This window comes from Musa acuminata, chromosome BXJ3-2 (assembly GCF_036884655.1).
Source record: "Musa acuminata AAA Group cultivar baxijiao chromosome BXJ3-2, Cavendish_Baxijiao_AAA, whole genome shotgun sequence".
In the NCBI taxonomy this organism is placed as follows: Eukaryota; Viridiplantae; Streptophyta; class Magnoliopsida; order Zingiberales; family Musaceae; genus Musa; species Musa acuminata.
In genome coordinates this window covers 26,686,029-26,709,377 of record NC_088350.1, presented here as the reverse complement: position 1 = coordinate 26,709,377, position 23,349 = coordinate 26,686,029, and the positions used below count along the sequence as shown (strand labels likewise).

Genomic DNA, 23,349 nt, shown 5'->3' with positions numbered 1-23,349 from the left:
CCTTCTGCTGGAACACGCCTTCTTCGGTGATTCGACTTCCATTGATTCACCATTGCTGCTGCAGCTTGTTTCTGAAAGAGTCGTACCAAGTTGCAAGTCCACGTCCCAAGCGGAGACAACACCAGCATAATGTCTCTCTCGGTGGACCATTCCGAAAGATTAAAGTCATGAAATAGGGCGCACAGTAACAGATGAATATAAGGCAAATAAGAATAACAATGACGCGAGAAAGGTACCTCTATTTGTTGCCTCCTTGGATCGCTTCATCGGGGAGAAGGCCTCCGCTGGAAGTAGCAGGCAAACTCTGTGGTAGCTGCGATCACGTTGTACCGCCATCCAAGCATCTAAATGTTTATACATACAAATATGTGTGACTAGATAGATTGTGAGCAAAACACGAATGCTCTTACTGGTGACACAGAAAAATCGAGAAATTTTCTCCACCAACAGATCCACCACACAAGTGGAAAGGAATGAGTGTGACGAGTGTAGCTGACAACGAGTGTGTATTTGTGGATCACCCACCTGAACGAACTCCTGTAGCTGTCCCCTGAATATTTTATTCCGGCACAAACCACACATCGCATCGAACCCACTTTGTGCTTGGTTTCTCGACTCATTCCTCAAATTTTAGGCTATTCTTTTAGCAGTCACCTGAATCAATGAACAAAAAGCAAAAACAAATGCTTCATGATGGAGGTCGAGAAGATTCAGTATTGTTCTTCACTTTCCTCTCAGGCTAAAATTGTCTCGATAACAGTTCGACAGTAACCATCCATATCCTCAGCTTGCAAGCAAGGATCGATTCTGAAGCCTCAGTTCCAGATATACTATCGTTACACAGTGGAATATTATGTAGTGAAGCCTCAAATGCTTGCACTCTTATCTACTATAACTAGCATCAAGACTTACTTAAAACATAGGATTTGGCAGCTGATGCAGCTGTCAATCACGGTAGACAAGCATAATAATAATAACAGCACATCTAGATAAGTAACATGCGGTCCTGTGTTACTGACATTTCACAGGGCTCTTGTTAATATGCAATCCTTTAGTATGCTTAAAAGATCGCCAACAACATCGATCAAGAATCTCAAAATTTTATTAAACATGGATCAAAGCAGGACAAGATCATTCAACATTTTCCGTCAATGAAGAAATTTAACCCTGATCACCAATGGCACGCAGACGCTATGGTGAGACAGTTGTACTGAACTTTTACATCACCATTCAAATCTACCATTGCAATGCTCGCTACAGTTGCATCATACTTGATTGGAGACAACATTTACCACTTGTCACATAATCCAATGACCGACGGGTACACGTTTAAAGCCACTGTAATAAATAGAGATAAAAGTACCACGATCCAAATTGTGCCTCGATGGGAAAGAAGATTTCATTGAAGAAAATGATCTTGCTAACCTAATGGGGCTGCTAATTTTTTGATCAGCCATAAATGCCACTGTTAATTTGTAACTTAAATTATGGTTGTTGTTCCAGTAATTTTTTGATCTCCTTCTTGTTCACCTGAAAAGTAAAATGCAAGAGAGTTTGACCACAGAAAAATTCACTAAAAAAGAAAATTAAATACAGTGGGGAGCACATCTAACCTTTCCCATGGCATTTCGAGGAAGAGAATCCCACAGAAACAACTTTGTCGGGATCTGAATGAATGTAAACAAATATCATGAGATATGGATTGCATCTGTTTAAGAACAAATGAGCTTATATTCTATCCTCAAAACTATTTTGCCAACAAAAATTTGGTGTTAAGAGGTATAACAAGAACAACGGGGAAATCCTCCAGGTCCGAACAATTCCAAATGAAAATCCTTGTGGATCATAACAACAAATGTCCACAGTGAAACTCAAAAAATTATCTTGTCCTTTTGTTTAAAATGTTCTTTTTCTAAATTTTACCCCTTCCACATAAGTATTACATAACCATGTGCACTAGACACTTACAATAGGTTTTAAACCCTACACTATCTAAAGGTGCATAAAATACACTAGCCATTGGGAGGCCTCCTCAGAGACCTTTAGTTCAAAAATGTTCCGGTAAGAATAGAAAATAACAAATGTGTGGACTTGAGAGAGATATGACATGTAACATATGATCATATTTGGGAGTGTTGCATGGCCATAGATACAATATATAACATTAAGAAAATATAAATATATAAAGCATACAGAATATAAATTAAAATTAATTACAAAGAGACAAGTAGCTAAATACATTAAATACTAAAATCAATTTTTTCACAAATTTGACCGTTAATAATAATGCAACAAGGGTAGTGCTGGTGACAGAGCAGCAGCAGCAGCATTGAAGTAATGATGGCAGGCCTTCCTCATCTTTTCCGCACCCCTGCGTGCAGCATGATTGCCCAATGATGCTATAAGAGTCAAACGCTTGTATCACATCCCGATTTTAGGGACAGGGAATGCTTGATTTCCTAGAGGAATTGTGAAGTGAATTTTGATGACCTAAAGGAATTTGGATGAGGTATGACCAGTTAGCATCCCCAACCATCAAACTTGTCCTTTGCTTTATCCATTTGTAATATCAGAACCAGGGGTTCCAAAAGAAACAAGGCCTAGAAATGTGTTGAATAGCATTTCCAGGTTAAAGTTATACAAAAGAAATTCTTGAAGTCCGCAACCCTAGGGAGGTGCAATATAATCTCCCCAAAATATATAACAAAATATGTAGTAGACTAAATCAGTAACCATATATAATTAGAACCAAGATAGAGAAGATATTTTTGAGCTCACAGAACAAAGCTTTTAAAAGATTTTCAAAGTAGGCTGTAGTTAACATATAAGAAAATGAATAAAAGAATGATAAATAGCATATCCGTGCCAAAACAAAATGTATTTACAGCAGGCGGTTGGTCTTTGTAGTTTGTCCATAGGTACTCTTTAGAGTTTAGACTATAGTTAAAAGCAAATACAAAGCTGAAGTAATGTGCTATTAATGATAGTAAAGAACCTTATATGGAGCTAGTTTATCCTTGGACCAACTTCGTAGATCTTCTAGGGTTATTGCTGGCTTTTGTTCTTGCTCTGCACTACTTCTTGCATCTGCATGAGGCGCAATTATAGCACATACAATTTCCCCATAATCCTCATCCAGTAAGCCCAGAATGCAACATTCTGACACTGCCTTGTGCTGAATGAGAACACAGAAGACCAACTTCAGCTGTTATAGCAAGCCATTCAAGCTACATAGACTAGAAGGCAACGGTTATAAATAATAAGCTCATGAACAGATATAAATAATTAAAGCAATTGATACTGAATTGCTTAAGAAAACTATAGACGTCTGAGAGATATAAGATTTCCTTGCCTCTAAAAGTATTGCTTCAATTTCTAGTGCTGACAGCTTATAACCACCAACTTTCATAATATCAGCATTAGTACCTGCAAAGAGTAAGGTGGATGTCATCATCTTTAGAAATTAGGCCCTAAATAGTCTTTATGGAACCAGTTTTTTACTGTCATGGCTCTTCACTTCCATCAAATGTACATGTCATTGGAATGGGGGCAAAATAAGTAGTTTCATATCAGCATCACAATTATAACCATCACATAACAGATAAATGTCTAAACTCTAAAGAACATGCAAAAGATAACAAGACGAACTCATATGCAAATTAAATTTTGCAGTCATAATTTACTTAAAATGACTCTACTCTAATTTATCTCATTTATAAAGACTTCAAAAAAAATTAGTTAGTGGTTGGGCATCTTCAAACTAATACATTTCAGACACTGATACAGGTTATCGGTCTACAAAGTTGACAGTGCTCGATGAAAATAAACATCTCTTCTTCTGTACATTAAGCACACATGAAATGTGGATGATTACATATCAATCACTAATAATTGATGGAAACAGGTCTAGAAGGCAACAGTTATCCTGGTCATATTATGAGGTGTCATGTCTAGTAATTTTTTTATGGTACTCTAATACAAGTCAAAGCATGAAAGGATAACTGTAGATTGACTAATGCAACATACAGTAGGCAATTAAGTATAAACTTGGGATTTTAAGTCATGGGCCCAGTTCACTTTGGACATTTGGTTGCAATATGTAAGCACTAAATTATTCTCTGAACGTTTGATGTAGAGCTTCCTACTGCATGCTAGGTCCTATCCATTTTCTAAATTAAGAAGACAATCAACTAATAGTGTCAGTTAGTGTCTGATAAGGCATAGTTAAATGATTTTTTTCTCCCCAAAAAAATTACATAGATCAACCTTTGCTTTTACAGGAAATCCAAATCCATATCCAGAAAAACAAGTCAATCCAAATCCATATCCAAGTCCATATCCAGAGAGTTGCATATATGATCCTCTTACACACCGATTAGACTTTTAAGCATATGATTCATGTGAAGCATAGCTGCAAAACATGACTTATCAAAACACACAAAACGAATAATTTATTGGTCGGCATACAACCTACACAGCATACTGCTGATTCTCCTCTTCAATAGTCAATATTATTATTACCGGAAGAAATACCAGAAGAATAAATCGATGATTTTTTTTTTAATATTCTCGAACTACTTATGCTAAGCAACATATTTGACAAAAAATAAGCAAATTACTAATACTTAAACATAATGCATGAAAACAGTAGCCTCTTACGCCCCAAAATTACGTAGTATCCATCTTCATCTGTTGTGACTGTATCTCCAGTCTTGAAGAATCCATCATCAGTAAAGGATTCCTCTGTTACCTAAATTCAAAATAAAGAACCAAAGAGAAAAATTATAAAGAGTCTCAATTTAACAAGTATACGATATAACAAACTATCATCCAGAAGCTACTCTTTGCTCTGTTCCTAATTCCTATAAGCTAACATGATCAATATTTACAAATTGAAGCAGTCTCAACCTACAATTTTAGAATCTACCGTGTCTTCCAGCTTATCTTATAGTATATCTATCAATTAAAGACCAAACATCAAATAACAAATTTATGGGGATCTCTTCAATGGTGATTTGATGATTGTATTTTCTCTTAAGACAGGAAATAAGAACATCAAATAACTATCAATGCTATTCTCAAGCTACGGTTAATGGGAACAGACAGATCACATGATATTATATAAGCATCAAGTATCTGTTTTTAAAAGAGATAAATCTTCACTGTGGAAACTTTAAGCAGCACAACAGAATTGTTCGGGGAGAAGAATTATGGTACAGTTGTGGAAAGGTCAAAAATCATGGGTGTTAATTACTAATGGTGACATCATATAACAATTAAAAAAATAATTTTTGGATTTTCCATTTTAGTTCCATCTGCCCACTTTCCAGATCCGGAAGCAAAAGAATAAAGTAGCAAACCATTATGGTGGAAACAAGTTTTTCCAAATGGAAGAAACCAACACTTGGATTCCTTCGGTCAAAAGGAAAAACTCTCATTGGATCATACCTTAGGCAGTTTCCAATATTCCTTGAACAGAGAGGGACTTCTAACACAAAGCTCTCCCACTCCCCTTGTGCCAACTTCACTACCATCTTCTGCAAGAATCTTCACCTAACAGGATGAAGCCATATCACGAATAAATGTTCTGGAAACATTGTAGACTGTGCACATCCTTTCTAAGAAAAATATTTAGATAAAAATGTATATTCATCATAACTAGGCTATTAGCCACTAGGTTAGCTAATTAATCAACAAAGTCATTTATGTAAGAACCAGTGCTTTCAGATTCTGAGAGGCCACAAGTAAAGAACAAGTTGAAAACCTATATAGCAAAGACACATCTGAAAATTGTCCAAAGAAACTAAGGTAAAGTTAGACTTAAATTGCCCATAAATAATAGAATGATTATTAACCTCTACTACTGGTAGGTTTCTAGCTTTGAGCAGCTCTTATAAAGTTTCAGGATGTTCACTGGAACTCTAAGATTTTACACATCAAATACCACTGAGACTAGCATAATAATTTCAATTATTGCTGAACTAAAAAAAATTAAAAACTAACTTAAGCAAAATTTAAAAGAAATGCATGATCTTCCTAGCAACAATAGACCAGAAACCAAGTCAAATGAAACAAGAGAACATATTACTCAACATACCTCTACTCGAGGAAGAGGTTTCCCGACAGTGCCTCCTTTTCGTACACCATGCAAGGGATTGGATATTGCCATCACAAACTACAGAGAACTACGCAAGTCAGCCAGAAACATAAATATGCAACTTTGAGGTTTCAATCAGGCTAAGGCGAGCAATATGAATCAATATGATCTCCTGAAGAGTGTGGACAGCTACCAGAGAATAAGACAGTGAAAAGAGGGTGGAAAGGAGATAGAGTGTGAATAGGAATGACACTAACCTCAGTCATGCCATAACGTTCTAAAAGGCGATGACCTGTTATCTCTTCCCATTGCTTCATAACGGGAAATGGAAGAGCTGAAGACCCACACATCTAGGAAGGAAATCAAGTAAATGATAATAGTTATTGATTGAAAACTTCAGGGCCTGTATCCCTTTTTGTAGTAAACATGATTTTGAAGTTTGAACATAATAAAAAGAAATATTTTATGAGAAAAAATATTGCAATGCCTACAATAATTAAGAACCACTACTTATAGTATTCCAAACCAAACAGCATTCCCAGATTTATTCTATTTCATTGTTGTACAAACCAAATAGTATTCCAAGCCTCAGCAACTCTGGATCAGTATCACTTGTGTTCATGACTTGGTCTTCCTAATGAGCAGGCTTCCTTTCATGCCATCAGGCCCTCCAAGAATGTCTTTTGTCCTTTCTAGCTTAAGGTATCAAGAAAGTTATATAAAGATTGACTTGTTATGTTATATTCATGCTCAACTATAAAAATTTGTATCAGACCAATAAGGATCGACTGGCCATAAAAGTTTCCCAACTTTTGTATGAAGGTCAAAAGGTAAGTGCTTGGCCCTTAACAGTCTAATTTCCATAGATTATTATTTTTGGTTTTTTCAAGTTGAAATTTCAAACAATTTAGCCTATCCTGGCCATATATGTCAAAGTGTCAAACGATGGATTATGCAAACCCATAAAAAAAGTAACATTGAAAGTCAACAGAATACGACATGGTGAGCCTTGGTACTTACGGTAATACTGCTTTTGCTAGCAAATTAGCAAAATAAGGTAAATATATATCAATTTTCGAGGTTACAAGCTAGTCCCTGTTTTTGAAGCTTTGTTGACTCAGCACAACATAGATGTTAAGGATGAAGCTAACAATATATTGAAGGTTTTTTTTCAAACTTAAGAAGGATAAATCTTGATCAATAGAGCCAATAAATAAGATGCTATTAAAGCATCATTTAAATGTAACCATTGCGACTTCTCAGAGATATAAACAAGTCATATATTATTCTACTTCTGGAGCCATAATATGCTGAGAACCTAAGAAGCACGGAGATAGACACGGGACACGAACACCACACGACACGGACATGGTGACATGCCATTTTTAAAATAATTAGGACACAGATACGACAAAGACATATGTATTTTTTAATATGTATATATAATATTCTATTGACAAGTTTCATAGTATTTATACTTAAATTTTATAAACTTAGCAATATGAACAAATAAATATCATCATTCAGGTTAAAACAATTAAAATCATATACATTTATTTAAGTATCCAAAATAAAGGTTGAGTACATCAAATAAATATTGATATATGTTTCCTTGCGACAATCTCCATATTTCTTTTCTTGTGAAACATATGACCCTCATGTGAGGGCCATGTGTGCGCATCGCCGCACACGAGTGTCTGACACACGTGTCTGTGTTCGACACATGTCGAACACACATGTCCATGCTTCTTAGCCGAGAACTACTAGAGATGCAACTTTATCTTATCACATTGAAGTATGAGTATATATACATGAAACCCTCTCCAAAGGGTTAAGCTTAGCTTGGATTATCAAGGGCATAAACTAAAGCATATATCCATTACCAACTACCAAGTTCAGAAGTTTCATTCACACATTACAAATGAAAAACCACTAAAGGCAACTACCATGAGACGCAATTGATTTGCTGCAGATGCACAGGCCTTTTGTAGATCAGAATCCATAGTTTGATATCCTTGCAGCAGTCTAGTATACATAGTTGGAACCTGAAAATCTTCAATGTTCTCAACATGATAAACAAACGACATGAAGCTAAATTCAAAAGTAACATCCATATACTGTGACTTCACAACTAAATAAATGTCTAAAGAATTTATTTAATGTCAAGGGCTGTGAACTATTTGAAAAAAGCTATGCTATCTCCATTACACAGAGAAATGCTCTGAAAGGTCTTTCCATTGAAAACTTTTAATGTAAAAATAATAATTAATTGTTATGCTCATAGGATATAAATACCACCTTTTCCTTTTCCCAGTCTTGTTTTTGGATACATAAAAAGCTAAAAGTTAGTCTTTATTTGAAAAAGTGGACTAAGAATAATAAAAGCATATTTGCTTGTCACTGCACAACTATCACTTTCGAGAAGCAAAAGCAGAAAAGAATATTTGGTGACAATATTCAGTAAGCATAAATCTAAAATCAAATCTATGTTCATCTAACCCAGAGATCCAGTACAAAGCAATGACTCATGATCTTCAGAATAGGCTCAAATCATTAATTGAATGTCTCAAGTTGTTTGGTTGCATTAGATTCTCTGGCAAATGGGAAAATGTTAGCATCACAAATTATTCTGCAACCCTCCCTAAGATTTTTATCAGCGAACAAAATTTTGAAAAATAATCACAAAAGGAACTTCTTGTCTTTCTAAGGCAAGCTCACAACAAATGGTTTTCATGAAAACATTTCTATAAAGAGAAGACAGTGGTCAGCTATTCTTGTATGTACTTAACAAAAACGTTATTTTAAGTTTTCACTGAACAAGTTCATTATACTAGCATGTATTGCAGAAAGATAATATAAATGATGGTATACCAGCCCCATGAGTGCACTGCCTCAAAAGGCAGTAGGTTCATAAATTTGAATGATTATTGCATCTTAAAGTTGCTTTACACTAAGTTCTAGCAACTATTGGTCTTCAAAATGAAAGACCTAGTGGTTTTAACTTCTTCTTTTTTGTTATGACAGTTCAAGCATATGTCAATTGATAAAAAGGTACAATCCCATTAATCATCTTCTACAAAACACAAGTTGCGTGAAGTTACTCCTGTAAATAAGGTAATCGCATCAGCTGCTTTGTTTCCATCTTTAGGGTATGAATCACGCCATCTCTGCCACACACCTCGTACGCTAAATTTTGGCATGAACTCAACCTGTAATTAGAATAATGACACATAAGCATTAATGATGACGAAATTACAAGATCACGCACTCTTGAACCTTGATGAAAAATTATATTACAAAAGAATCCCACAGGTATCAATCATTATATGCATATGCTGACTGTAGTGTGCTAAAGACATAAGACAACTATCATCAGGGCTTCATGGACAAAATTATTCAAGCTAATGAAAAAAATCATAACCTCCAACCTAACACAACAAAGTGCAAAATTAAGATACAAACTGAACTGACAAATAATGGATTCCAGATTTCGATACCTACCACTGATCCCGCATATAGAGGCGCCAATAAAGCATTGAAGAGACCATGAACATGTAAACTAAAGGTTAAGGAACCAAATGAAGTGTTATTAAAAAACAAAACAACATAAACTACTTGTCAGATCTACATATTTAACAACATTCCACCAGGGACTTGAGTGAAGCTATAATATGCACATGCATTAATAAGAGATTTATAAGCTACGATTAGAAAAAGCATACAAAACAAGTTAATTGCATGATTGTTTAATCAGCAGAAAAGCCCGTGAATTTTGGATATGGTGCAAGGGTAGACAATGCAGAAACTGATCGTTATTTGTATATTCCCAAGCCTCAGACAGAATTTGGACCTGAAACAAGCCAAAAGAATAGCATAAGTAGTGCCACATTTCAGACAGGTAACAGTCAATTTCATCTGGCAAGAAATACAAATAAAGGATGAGCAGCCACATGTATTATTTGCTATAAGGCTTACATCATCAACAATTTGCAACTAGTTATAGCTATAAGTGACTTCTTAAACTAGCATACCTCATATCCTACGAAAAACTTGAAGATCAAGAGATCTGTGACAATAGCACGAAAGGAAATCACAGAGCAAGTAAGGTACAACAACTTAAAAGTACCTGTTGGTCACTACAAAGTATTGAACAACATGAACACTACAAGTGTAAAAATCCATTGCCTAACTGATGATAAATATAGCTACCCATAAATTATGTTAACACATCTATGGAGCCTGTAGGAAACAATAGAAGCTGCACTTATTTACAAGTAATAGGTACAAAATGTGATTAATCTTTGTTGCTTTTTCCAAAGAACAAAGGCATTTGGACAATGGATTCCCAGGATATTTCAGGAACTAAAACAAGTTACCATAAATTTATGTCCTGTTGCTATATCATTGTAGTGAAAGAGCTTATAGATAGTGTATCTCTTTGGAAGTTGGGATTCACCAAATTCTAAAAAGAAAATAGAGACTACAGAGAAACAAGGTAACAAAGTGTTGACCAGAATGAACTTTAGCACCTGCAAAAGTAAGTGACAACATAATTGTCTCAGCAAATGTATCTTTGAAGCAACAAAATGACTTGAGATCTCAAATGACATATCAAAAATATAACCATAAGTAAAATGGGACTAAAGAAATAATTGACGATGAAGCATGAGATACAAGTAAGTAATTTGTAAGTCTTAGGTACTCGTATTTTGTACTGATGCCATTAGATAGGACCTTAAATTAATCCCTTAAATTACAATATAGTCTTTTTTTTTTATTGATGACTAAACCAAAGTTATAATTTTCCATTGTCTTCATCACATCTTTAGAGCTAAAGTTGAGTGCAGAGGCAGATCGACCTAACGTTCCAGGAATCAATTAACAGAAGGAGAAGCAACATGTTTACCTGAGCAATTATGCTCTTGTGTGTGTGGACAACACCTTTAGGTTTACCCGTTGTACCACTCGTGTAAAGAATCAGAGCAGGATCATCTCCTACATAACAAGTCAAGAACCTGAATTGATTGCTGATAAGTACTAAAAGCACAGAACCAACCAATTACTAGTAAAAGCACAAACCAAGTACGGGAATCAACATACCACCTATGCCAAAATGACCAATGATACAGAGGTGGACATCATAAAATATTTTATGACAAATGCAACCTAGATAGTGTCACATTGAACACCAAAAGAAAGTAGTATAGCAACAAAAGTGCATGGTAAACTAGAAGATCAGATAATTTAGGAACATATCCCCGAAGTTATATGCAATAAAGTCCAATCACATTGCAAGAGTGAAATTTCCAATCTACTTTTTTATTAGCACATCACTGTGGAAATAAAATCCAACTTAGATTCAGCACAAAAGCATAAGAAAGGCTTATTACTCAAAAGGCTTGGTAAAGGGAAGTAAAAGCTAAAGGTGTGGGGAGACATGAATTACCTTTAATCATGCATGAATCCTCAATTTCCCTTATCAACTCAACAACCAAACCAATAGCTTCTTCCCCTGAATGTTCACTGAACATATTGTTTGATGGCATACTGGTGACCGTTGGAATTAGTGAAACTTTAGCAGAGCATTTAGCAGCCACATTCTCCATGGTTTCTTGATGCTCTGGAGTGCTCAGTATCATGGATACATCCTACAAACAAGAACATGTTAGTCTTTTTTTTTTCTCTAGAATCAGCATTATGAACCTGGAGCACAAGAGGAGAAAGTGAGAGGGAAGGGGAAGTGATGATAATAATATAGAGCTCAACCACACAACAGAAAGAGTAAATTGGCAACAGACAGATATGCGTATAAGTTCAATAATTTCTAAAAGACTCTGGATCACTTCACTTTTGAAAAGTGGGCCACTTTAGGTGCAGCATTGTCTTATCACTGTAGCTTGCCAATCGAAAATCACATTTACTGTTTTATTGTTGAAGAACATCAAAGAAACTTAATATATATATGAGGAAAATTATTTGAACCTAAAAGGAGTATTGGTAACAACATTATAAAGGTCAATATTGATAAATTTGTGAAAAGACACTATGAAAAAAGAATTTAAAAAGAACTAGTGTTATCAATGGCCAACTATGTATAATGGTGATCTTGATCATTCACCAAAACAGAATTGCATGGAGAGCCTTTGAAATATTAACATCAATTTGATGATTGAAATAATACACAATTCAAGATTATTACAGAATATTGAACCTCAAAATTATGGTATCAGAAATCCAACAAAAATTCATAAGAATGGACAACTTCATTTTACAAAATTGATGCTAATATGTAATGTTGAAGATAAGGCTAATATAATGGTTTGAATTGGTCCAGACAGCAGAGTCCTTCACAAAATCATTTGTCAAATTTCAAATAATCACAAAAAACCATATATTGGTACCAAAAGGGCAAATAATTGATACAAGTTCTTCTCTTCTTAAATGAATAATTGCACCATCTCTAAACCAGGGTAACGAAGAAGAGTCGAATGGCTTATTAAACATGAACTTATTTTTATTGTAACTCTTCCCAGCATGGTTCGCCTTATCGGTCCATACCGGTGTATCAACCAGCTACAGTACAATATATACTGAGCTATATCGAGCCGTACCAAGAGTACCAACACATAGTACATGGGAGCATACTGATGTACCATCCATATTGATCTCCTATCGGACTGATATGTACCACCCGTACTGAGCGGTACGCCTAGGTACGATGAACCTTGCTCCCCAATTACTTTTGGCCAACCCATAAATCGCAGCTCTAGTAGTAATTCCATGAAAACATACATAAAGAGAATATGTGCAGTACATACTGAATCATTCATCACATGCAAAAGCTCTGATTCTGGATAGCTTATAGCGAGAGGAACTGCCACTCCTCCACGGAGCCATGTACCAAGGATTGCCCCAACAAACTCAGCAGAAGGTTTAGCCACAATCCCTACCCGAGCACCATGAAGGTATCTTGATCCATTGACAACCTCAGCAGAACCTGAAGCTGTGCACCCTTCCTTCACCTGTGTCACTCAAGGAAACTACTTCAGCAAAGATTATGTATAATCACATTTCAAATTATATAAGAACCTTGTGCTCTGATCCTTCTAATATACAGGTTTTAGAGCTTAATAAATTATTCAACTTAGATGACATATTTTAATGTTACTAAAGTAGTTTTATTTAGTGCAAAGTTCATTTTTCACATCACACACTTGCTAGGTAGTTCAAGCATCACCTTCACATTTTATGTATGATTAGGAAAATATAAAGGAATTCTAGAAGTGTGTCAAGTATCTTAAATACATAAGAAACATGTTAATGGGTGGTAAAATTAGGTAGGTTAGAAGGCATAAAAATTCTGCAGATAAATACTACAGATTGACATGGAATTTTAATAAATTAAAAAATATGTAAGTTATTTTGATTCTCTGACCTTACCAACTGTTTCCTTGTTTCTTCCTGTCCTCTCCCTATGCTATTTCTTATCAAAGATCCTGATTTGATCCAAATATGTACCTATTTGGCTCCTATATCTCTTCCTCAGATCAAGATTTGCCAGAGGTAGTAACTAGCAAATATGAAAATAGAACAGCAGCTGTAACCTAATTCCTACTTCATCATTACAGTACTATGCTGCAAGATGGTAAGTTTTTCTGTTTCCTTATGCTTTGGATCCAGTGAGCATGCAACAATGTCGAGATGTTAGCAATCCTTGCAAATGGTCGACAGCCACAATTGGCTAATTTAGTTACATCAGAATAACACTGATTCACAAAGCCACATCCATAGAATATAGCACTTCCATGGAATAGCATTGTATACTTGTGCATGTCTACACATAATGTGAACCTTCAAAACATAAATTGCATGGCACAAGAAAGCATATGCACGAAAAAAATTACATGTCTTATACCAATGATTTCCACAGTTTGTTATCATATATTTTCAAGTTGGAAAATTAAATTTAATAAGGTCTATTTGTAATTAAAATGTACTATGTAATACATTAGACAAGAAAGCATAAGCACAATTCATAAAAATCATACGTACAGTTTTAACATCTGCATCATGCAATAAATTTGAGATGTTCACAGCTGAAGCGACGATTTGAGCATAACCATAGCTTTTTTGTTCAGCCCTTATAACAGCACGTTCTTGAGTCGCATAGACATGGCTGAGTGCTGCCTTAACAACTTCCATGAATGTACCAGATGATGGTCTGGTATTATGAGCTATATAGCAAAAACTAGGATTACATTTCATGTTATATCACTTTAAGAGGAGATTTTATGATGACACCACTGTTATTAGTGATCAATTCACAGAACAAAAGTTTTGTAGCATAAATACCGACTTCTGCGTAAAGTAGGAAGGAGAGGACTCAATCTAATTATGCAGAAACTTCTAATTCTTAATATTAAGCTACACAATGTGCTACTAGTTGAACAGACTTCAAAAGCTTTAAATGAGATGACATAATAATAAGCTAGTTTGAACCTGTTTAACCTGCTGATAGAGGGCGTAAATGTGGAACTGTTCATCTATAATCTGTCTAGAGCAGAAGACAAACGACCAAAGAATTTCTGATTCGTTCAGTGAAACAATTGAAGAGGTCAAAGGTCCATCTGATTTTGATGATGAAGTGCTCAGGTTGACTATAAGCCTACAAGAAAGAAGCTATTGTTGAAGGCCAACTCTCAATTTCTTGCATATTGTCACTTTGAAAACACGCATATCTTGGATCATTTTAGGAAGTTCCTTTCTCCTTTACAAGTTTCAAGAAAATATTCATTTATTTTTGAATCTATGCTAGAGATTCGAATGTATGGTCATGAAATTCCAAGACATGCTTTGTAAATCGTCAGCCACATCGATTGGATAATGATGAGTCTCTCCTACAAAACATCAAGGCTCTCATATAATCCAAAAAGGCAACCTATTATATTATCACGCAAGAAACAAGAAAATGATGAAACCCTCCGATCAACATATCAAGGCTCACAAATAATCCAAAAAACCAGCCTATCGTAGCTCAAGAAATAAGAAACCCGGTTACATCAAACCCCACTCACGGATCAAGAAACCTGGGAACGGATCGAGAAGAAAACAACAAAAAAAGGTGAAAGAGAGCGTTCACCTGAGAAGAGGCGAGATTGGAGTAGCGATAACGGGGAGGATCTTGAAGAGATAAAGAGGAGGTCGTGAAAAAGAGGGGAGAGACGGTAGGAAACTTTGAATGCGCTCATAATGTAGCCCCGACAGTAGCAGTAATCGTCTCCCAACGACTCTCGCGCTCATTGACTAACCACCGCCAGAATAGCTCCGTCACTGGATCCCACCGCTGTAAACCCAAGAGAAAAGAAAACCAAAAGAATCACGAAAGAGAGGAGAAGTATTGGTGCTTCGATTTCTATATGGTGTCGCTGTCATCGACTTGGGACGATCGGTAAGGAAACGTTCGAAAGAGAGGAGATGACCTCGAGGCTCCCCAATCTATCCCCGGCTTCGGTGGCCCACGAGCGCCCTCAGCATCGCGATGCCAGCCGTCTGATGAATGCTTTAATTGTCGGGCAACCTTAAACTCACCCGCCTTCGTCCCGACAGGGTTCAGGCTATTTATTTATCCTTTCCGTGGGGCCCTCCGCAATACACGTGGTGGGCCCCACCGGGGTATCATGCTCAGACATGTGGTGATCTATACACTATAAAATCTATTTATGATTTGATTAGGTATGATAACTATTACATCTAGACGATTAAACTCGTGTTGATGATAATGGATCATCATCATCACTGCACGCTTTAAAGCTACCTTTGAGACATTGCTGGAGGCAGACATTAGCAAACCCAAATTATAGATCATATGTAATCATATAAATGCGTACAAGAATAGGCCACAGAAGAGTTACTGATGAAAGATATAAGCTGGTAGGATGCGTCATCCATCGATTGTCAACTTTTTCCGAGGGAGAAAGCTGCATCTTAGTAGCATCTTCAGCACCTGCCACTTCTTCCTGTCATGATGAGAGTTTGATACTTCAGAGCTCAGTCATTTCCTCGCATGTAAATATTGTCTTCATCAGGTTGGCTGAAGTCAGCAGGATTTCGATTGATAACGCAGGTTATAGTCATGGGATCATAACTCAAAGGTTGGACTTGTTCACCCTTTCTGTTGATTCCAACCTGATCAGCCGAAACAATCTGCTTGGTATTTGTAGTCACAGATGGAGGGTTTTTGTTGTCTCTGTATTTTGTACTACTGGCTGAAGGAGCATCTATTTTGTCCATGTCATAGATGCAGAAAGATGGCAGTTCAGCAGAACACACAGCTTTAGAACCCAATGGTGCCAGAGGCTTGTATGAAAGAGTCATGTTTTCATTTTGCAGCAAAGAACCAAGAGCACCTATTCGAGGAAATGGATGGCAAGGGCTGCTGAAACCACCTTCGGTTTGATCATGAGCACAGTATCCAGTGGCGGATGGAATTTCCTGGGTCTTTCTATTTTTAACTCCAACTTCTGCTCCATGCATCTCACTGGATTGACGATTATGATTTAAGCGGGAGTCTTGGGTAATTCCTGTACAATTAATATCCCATGATGTACCTGACTGAGCTGCCTGATCAACTAGCCTAAGCAAATGCAACGCCGATACTGTTTCCTTGTTATGCATATCTATCGGCCCTGCTCTTCCTGGATGGCACCTACTTGCACGTTCCATGAGAAATGATCTGCCTGGTAGAGCTATTCCATTTTTTGTTTGCTCGGATTTTCCTTCCCCATATGGGAGATTGGAGCTGGTTAAATTCACTGGTTCCTGATAACCAGTCTTTCGAGGAACGATCTTCTGAGTTGTATCAAGAAATGAATCAAAAGGAACCATTTTCCCGTGATTGTGACAAGTATCAACGTTCCTTTTATTGACTCCAAATATTCTGCCATTTAACGATAGTGACGACATATCATGGATAGGTCCTCCACATGATCTCTGAGCTGAAACTCCCTGATTCTTTTGATATAATCCTGAATCTTGCATCCTCATTCTATCCCAAGAAGAAACTTGAAAAGAACTGGTTTTCTTAGAATCAACAGCAGAATGGTGAGTTGTACAGGGTTGGTATCCATCATATTGTGGAATTGCCAGAAAATCTGCAGCTTGTTGGTTCAGATCAATAAGGGCATGTTTCTGGAACTCGATAGCTTTACAGGCTTCTGGTCCATACACGTCATTCTGGTTACCATGAGGAGCAGTAGGAATACAAAGTACTGTATCATTGGCCTGTCTCTGATATATTGCCTTTGGAAACTTGCTTCCACAATATCCAGTTACATTTGAATAAATTCCATGTCTCAACTCTCCATTCATCATTGACAACTCATGTTTGTTCATGTTAGAAACCTCAGCATTCATCATACTTCTTTCATGCTGGTTTTTAGCTAGGAGTTCAACAATATCCATTGGAATGTCATCCACAGTTTTCTTTTCAAGAGGCATCATGTTTCTTTGTTTCTTTATCACTTGTTTCTGCATTCAAAAACAAGCATGCACATGTGTGACGAAAAGAGAAGATTATTTATCATCAGTCACAATATTTGTTTCACTGAGAACTTATCAATAAAAAATGATATACCACTGAGACACAACGAGAAACTATGTTGAAAATATTGTAACCAGCAGAATATAAGAACCTAAAAGAGTATCAGCTTTCCCAAGAAGAATAAGCAAATACAGAGATTGTTCTGTCGATAACAGATCTAAAATTTAACTTTCCTGGTTATTCATTCTAATATAACATGCTACAGTTAATAAAAATGTCTACTAAATCACATGAAACTCAACACCGAAGAACAAAAAAAGATAATATGACCTAGTTAACAATGCACAGCATTCACATATATGATTTCTTCATAACAATTATTCGACTGCAACAGAATGAACTATAAGATTCTAAGATATACCATGCTTGAATACGAGGATGCCGAGACCTTTAACTAAAATCTCAAAAAGAGAATGAACAGAACAGAATATTTATCGCTACAAGAGGATTCTGTTCTTGTCAGTTGAAAACCATATGGAAAAGGAGCTAAAAAATAAAAGTAAATGAGCTGTCTGCTTTCTATATTCAGAAGGATAGACTTTGCATGCATACCTTTGAGCAGTTTATTTGGGAAGGATTTCTGTCCTTAACTTGAAACGCCTTCCTTTTCCTTCTATTGAATTCAGACTTCTGCTCACAACTCCTCTCTAGATTTTCAAGACAAGGGGGCAAAATATCTTCAGAAATTATGTTTCTCAGTTGAGGATAAACATTTTCAGGAGGTACATGTTTCACCGATGCATCTTTAGATATCAAATTTTCCAGTTGGGGCTTGAGGCAATGGGCACTTGGTTTTAGTCGAGTAAACTTACTTTTCTTCTCAACAGTACAACTTTTACTATATTTACTCGCTCTAGAACCTTTTGAAAGAGGATCAGCATCCTTCTTTTTATGTGTACTGGGAGATGTAACAACCTTATTCTCTATGCGCTTGATTTCAGCATATCCTTTTCCAACAATGTTTTTCTTTCTTTGAGAATCATCAGTGACAATTTTCTTAGAAACCTTCTTTAGCCAATGCATTAGAGAAATTTCCTCATCTTTGCTGTGAGTAGCTTCTGTAGCATTAATAGGTTTCGCTGGTATCACTTTGCAATTCTGCCTGAAGAAATTGCCTTTTTTATAGTCTTCAGGATGGATTTCACATTTCCATTCATCTGATCTTTTGTGGCTCTTTTCACATGTATCCGCACTTCCTTTAAAAGTATGTATCTTTTTTGATATGTGTAACTCTTCATTTTTCATAATGTCCTCCAGCAAACGTAGCTTAAGAACCCTTTTTTGGGTCACTTTTCTATGTGAACTGCTAGACACACATTTCTGGTTTCGGCTAAAATACATGCCATCTGATAAATTCTTATTACCATATGATGCTTCATCATTGTTCTGGTCTAATGTCATCAAATCATAATTAGGGAGATTAGCAGCAGTAGTAGTTAGAACATCGTCTTCTGGGATGCAGAGATCAACCCCAACTAACTTTCTACTTTCTTTGGTCATGCCATCAGGCACTATATTTATGTTGCCTTTTGCAGTAATCCCTTCATCATCTTTGTTTTCACATGCTGCAAGATCAGTGCCTCTGAAAATTATAGTTGCATCAAAAAGCCCAATCCTCATACCTCCATTTGGTTCGGCACCAACCTTGGGAGAAGCATCATCAAAAAGAAGAGCTGCCTTAAACTTGTTTTCCTTATTTGTCATGTTTCTTTTTTGGCTTTGTCCTGCTTGAAATTCTTCACCTTCAGCCACAGCAGTGATAGACTTGCATGAATGATTTTCTTTTTCTTCCGTTCTAAAATTTCTATATGTGAATACATGGTATCCTGTTAAGAGGAAGAAATGACCATGATGATTCATGAGAATTAATGAAATATGTATGACACAGTCACAAACCAGGTACCTTCTTTTGCCGCATCATCTGTTTTGGACTCATTATTTTTGTTGCCGTGATATGGTACTGGGCTATGTTCACCATGACTGACTTTGATAATACAGTCTGAAACTGGTCTCTCCTCAAGCATGACGGTTTCAAAAGACTGTTTAGGACCAGAAAAAAACAACCTTTTTGCATTGAGATCAAAAAGAAATATGGAGTTGTTTGTCTTCATATCTTCATTACATACATTTGTAAAGTTTACACTTCCTGTTACATCAGCAGAAGCGCAAATTGTATGAAGACAGTTCAGGCAACTCCATCGCTTGAACTTAGAAACATGTAGCGGAGGCAGCATGCTTGAAAGTGCATCTGAACTTTCATTCCCGGCCATATATAATGGCCAGCAAATCTTTGCATCTCTCTTCCGAACACCAGCAACATAACCACTGCTTGAAAGTAAATGCCTCAATCATTAAGTACTAAAGCAAGTAACAAGAAAGTAATATGTTATAAACAAGTTGATTTATGTTTCTTGCACTCAATACGTAAGCTACTCTGTTTTGTTATTCAATCACAGTTTTAACATTAACAAAATTGTAATTAAACCAGAATAAAGTCACTAAAGCAAATACGTTAGCAGAAATACAGCATTTCATTCATAATGCCAAGTTTTAAAAGAGTTTTGCATGCTAATTCTTGAGGAAGTAGATTAAACAGTTAAAAACAGGTGAATAGTGGGAATACCGGATGGTAAAATGGTTGCACTCATCTCCATCGTGCTTGCCATGAGTTACAAGTGCAGATTCCTTTCCTTCAGCATTGAGCTCCTTTACTGCTACTTCCATAGCTTGAAATAATGTTCAAAATCATCTCCAGCAGGTTGTATGAGTTTAGACTAGACCTGCTTCTTGCTGTAAATATGTGAATTAAGAATGTAACTTAAGCTACCATAATTCCAAGCAGCAGTCACATCAGACTTATTTAGTGTAAACGCTGCAAAATTGTTTAAATATCGATGAGATATAATAGAAGATCCAGTCTCATGTACATGTATATTATCATGCATCAGAAAAATAGCTGGTCAAAATTGATTGTTCCTTTTCCAAGGTATTCACATTACAACAGCTTATAAAACACATACCGAGGATGAATACATTAAATAAGGATTTATGATATAATCCACTTGTTTACAAAAGTTGCTTAAATTAATCAGCTGATTTGTCATTTACATAGTACAAAACTGTATATAATTAAAAACAATTAAAAATTCTCAATGAAGATTCTAACTCTAACATAGTTAAGATTTAGTCATGACTCAACTATATAAGATTAATGATAATTGCTTTGATTCATGATATTGCAGATTTCTGCAATAATGCCAAAGAATAAATTGAAAAAAGGAAACAAAAGCATGAGAACAACATTCCAAAAAGAACTTTGATGGACCACGGCCACACCGCTTATCACAACAAACTCATGGAAGGAGAAGGAAAACTTGTGCTTACAGAATAGTACATTGCCAACATGAAGGTGAAAACAAACAATGTGTATATTACTGAACGGACCAACTAACTTAAAGCAGTCCCCAATTACACAAAAAAAAACAAGCCATTAATCACAAGTGTTTAAATTTATTTATAATCAAGTCAGACTCACTCTGGTATTAATTTTGCATCATCATCAGAGAAGTGGAGCTGTTTGACCAGCTCAACAGAAACTGAACAAGTCACGCACTTAAGAAAAGTTAGCGTTTTAATTACCACAAGAATATCAAACTTGCAACATGAGAAATAAGAGAAACAATATTTTGAAGTTCCATTCATGATGAGAATTAAGGTCATGACATCAAGCAAGCTCTGCCTGTTGAAAACTAATCATAAAAAAAATGAGCCAAAATCAGTAAATAAACTGTTACTTTAGACTTAGGACAAACAATGATGCTTTCTTTAGGGGAAGTAGGGCTAACAGGGGCTTTATCCAACTTCCCATAATAATATACAACCATAACCTAGGTTAAATAGTGAGCACATCAATTCAAGCCAGAACAGGAAGATCATCATACAAAGCAAGATGAGTACAATCTGCAGTAAACAAGCTCTATAAAAATCAAAGTTTCCTACATAAAATGATAAAAGTGGCAAGAAAGACACAACGTAATACACCGCATCCAACCCATGCTTTGCCGACCACCCACCTCCGAAAATGAACGGACAGGCCAAGAGATCCTACGGCCCAACAATGAGCCGCAATCCACATGAGAAAAGAAGACTCCTTCACGCCCATTTTCTAGACCACATCCCTAATCGTACTATAAACAGTAGACCTAACAAGAAACAATCCCAGAAGCCAACACCCATCAATCACAAACAAAATTTCGGAACAAAGTTAAGCGATAGACGAGAGGTGAACAAGAAAGGGAGAAAAAAAATCTGAACTTGAACTCGAACCTGGGCAAAGAATGAGTACCTTCTACGAGGAAGCCGAACGCGAACTCTCTTGCTTCTTCCACTGCGATTCAGCTTTCAATCTTCAGCCAAACCGAAGGCTAGCTCGGGGCAAGAGAGACGGGAGGGATCAGCGAGTGTTCGATTCGGAAACCCAAGCTCTTTTGGCCTAGGGCTTTCCATGAGGGAGAGAGGGAATCTATGAACGACAAAAGCAGGAGATATAGTACACCTCCATTGAATTAAAAGAGTGTCTATACGCGACATGTCATCCGCACCCATCATATGTGCTTGCGTGCGTCCCTAACCCTAACCCTACCCCGAACCCCGGTTGAGGTTTGCTGTCGTTGGTGGTGCGACTGGGACATATGATAGTTTGATGTTTCGAGCAGGCGAATCTACCACCGGACATTGATGGCGCGGTAGAAAGGAACCAAATCCATGGGAGGTTGGTGTTGGATTCTTGTTTGGCTCCTCTTGTGGGGCCCGATGAAAAAGGTTATGGTCTCGAGTGAGTGGCTGATGCAGCTCTGCTTTCTTTTTCCCTTTGTTGCATGGATCTGATGAGTCTCCGAAGGGTGTTCCTATTTCTTCCCTGAATTACTTTGGGCATTCGTAGATCCATAGACTGCTAAGTCATCTTCTTCGTTAGCTTCACAGTGGTCTGAGGTATGAAGATAGCATCGAAGTGGTGATAAAACTGAAAGGGAGCCATTTACCTTCTCAGGGAGAAGAAAAGTGGATACAAACTGCTCAGCGACGATGGGACTCCAAAGTAGCCATCTGCGTGTAGCATCCAATCGTCCAGAAATGTGGTGTTATTCTCTTGCAGAGCTTTATGCCAAAGCATGCGAGAATGGGAGTATGACAGTAGAGTTGGTGTAACCCATGTGCTCCCATTCAGCTGCACTGGTTTCTTTCTTCTTCCTTTAGCCACAGATTGGAGACCCGATCACTTCAGCTTTCATGAGTGGATTCTGCTGTGTTCTCCCTTAAAAAATGCCTCCGGTTGGTCGAGACAGATAGTACATACACGACGGTGGAGCAGCCACCTTCTGCTGTTTTGAGCTGTCTGTCGTTGCAAGCAACTCCTCGTCAGCTTTGTCGTCGGAGTCATCAGCTTCCTCGCCCATAACCTGAGGGATTCCAGATCGAGGTATCTCCTACTTCTCACTGCAGCAGATAAAGAGCAACAAGGAGATGGATGTTGTAGAGAAGGAGCATCGTCCTTGCACCGGAGCCATCAAGATCATACAACATCTGCACGAGATACTGTTCAAGAAAACACACATACATAGAGATCAGTAACTATAGTCGAGCCACCATGACC

At 36.8% G+C, this 23,349-nt stretch overlaps 2 protein-coding genes across 9 annotated transcripts; both read right to left on the bottom strand.

Moving 5' to 3' along the window:
• Positions 1 to 1,080: 1,080 nt before the first annotated feature.
• Positions 1,081 to 15,561, bottom strand: LOC135631659 (probable CoA ligase CCL8). 5 transcript variants are annotated; one of them, XM_065139408.1, is made up of 17 exons: positions 15,237 to 15,561; positions 14,597 to 14,762; positions 12,916 to 13,119; positions 11,544 to 11,745; positions 11,004 to 11,092; positions 9,879 to 9,947; positions 9,599 to 9,652; positions 9,199 to 9,306; positions 8,044 to 8,142; positions 6,355 to 6,447; positions 6,098 to 6,175; positions 5,449 to 5,553; positions 4,660 to 4,750; positions 3,353 to 3,426; positions 2,996 to 3,175; positions 1,614 to 1,667; positions 1,081 to 1,530 (listed from the first exon to the last, which is right to left on the bottom strand). In XM_065139408.1, the coding sequence occupies exons 1-17, from the start codon at positions 15,395 to 15,397 to the stop codon at positions 1,486 to 1,488; spliced, it is 1,872 nt and encodes a 623-aa protein (XP_064995480.1). In that variant the 5' UTR covers positions 15,398 to 15,561; the 3' UTR covers positions 1,081 to 1,485. The 5 variants fall into 5 exon arrangements, with proteins under 5 accessions (XP_064995480.1, XP_064995481.1, XP_064995482.1 ...); XM_065139409.1 differs by having other exon boundaries at positions 14,606 to 14,762; XM_065139410.1 differs by lacking the exon at positions 14,597 to 14,762 and adding an exon at positions 14,150 to 14,331 and having other exon boundaries at positions 15,237 to 15,498.
• Positions 15,562 to 15,925: 364 nt separating this feature from the next.
• Positions 15,926 to 22,275, bottom strand: LOC135582561 (uncharacterized). Of its 4 annotated transcripts, none has more exons than XM_065138402.1 (6): positions 22,042 to 22,275; positions 21,770 to 21,898; positions 20,320 to 20,486; positions 19,600 to 20,021; positions 18,249 to 19,522; positions 15,926 to 17,623 (listed from the first exon to the last, which is right to left on the bottom strand). In XM_065138402.1, exons 3-6 carry the CDS (start codon positions 20,418 to 20,420, stop codon positions 16,145 to 16,147), a joined length of 3,276 nt encoding a protein of 1,091 aa, XP_064994474.1. In that variant the 5' UTR covers positions 20,421 to 20,486; positions 21,770 to 21,898; positions 22,042 to 22,275; the 3' UTR covers positions 15,926 to 16,144. The 4 variants fall into 4 exon arrangements, with proteins under 4 accessions (XP_064994474.1, XP_064994475.1, XP_064994473.1 ...); XM_065138403.1 differs by lacking the exon at positions 21,770 to 21,898 and having other exon boundaries at positions 19,600 to 19,735; positions 19,823 to 20,021; positions 22,042 to 22,274; XM_065138401.1 differs by lacking the exon at positions 21,770 to 21,898 and having other exon boundaries at positions 20,320 to 20,568; positions 22,042 to 22,274.
• Positions 22,276 to 23,349: the final 1,074 nt, after the last annotated feature.

Bases quoted from the DNA above. Each gene is read 5' to 3' on its own strand.
- LOC135631659 (XM_065139408.1), bottom strand. From the start codon at position 15,397: ATGAGCGCGAGAGTCGTTGGGAGACGATTACTGCTACTGTCGGGGCTA. The intron at 8,143-9,198 runs GTAACTTCACGC...GAAGATTTTCAG, and splicing joins CGATTACCTTATTTACAGGA to GTTCCAACTATGTATACTAG. The intron at 3,427-4,659 runs GTAAGAGGCTAC...TACTCTTTGCAG, and splicing joins ATACTACGTAATTTTGGGGC to GTACTAATGCTGATATTATG.
- LOC135582561 (XM_065138402.1), bottom strand. From the start codon at position 20,420: ATGGAAGTAGCAGTAAAGGAGCTCAATGCTGAAGGAAAGGAATCTGCA. The intron at 20,022-20,319 runs GTATTCCCACTA...ACTTTCAAGCAG, and splicing joins TGCAACCATTTTACCATCCG to TGGTTATGTTGCTGGTGTTC. The intron at 19,523-19,599 runs GTACCTGGTTTG...TCCTCTTAACAG, and splicing joins AGATGATGCGGCAAAAGAAG to GATACCATGTATTCACATAT.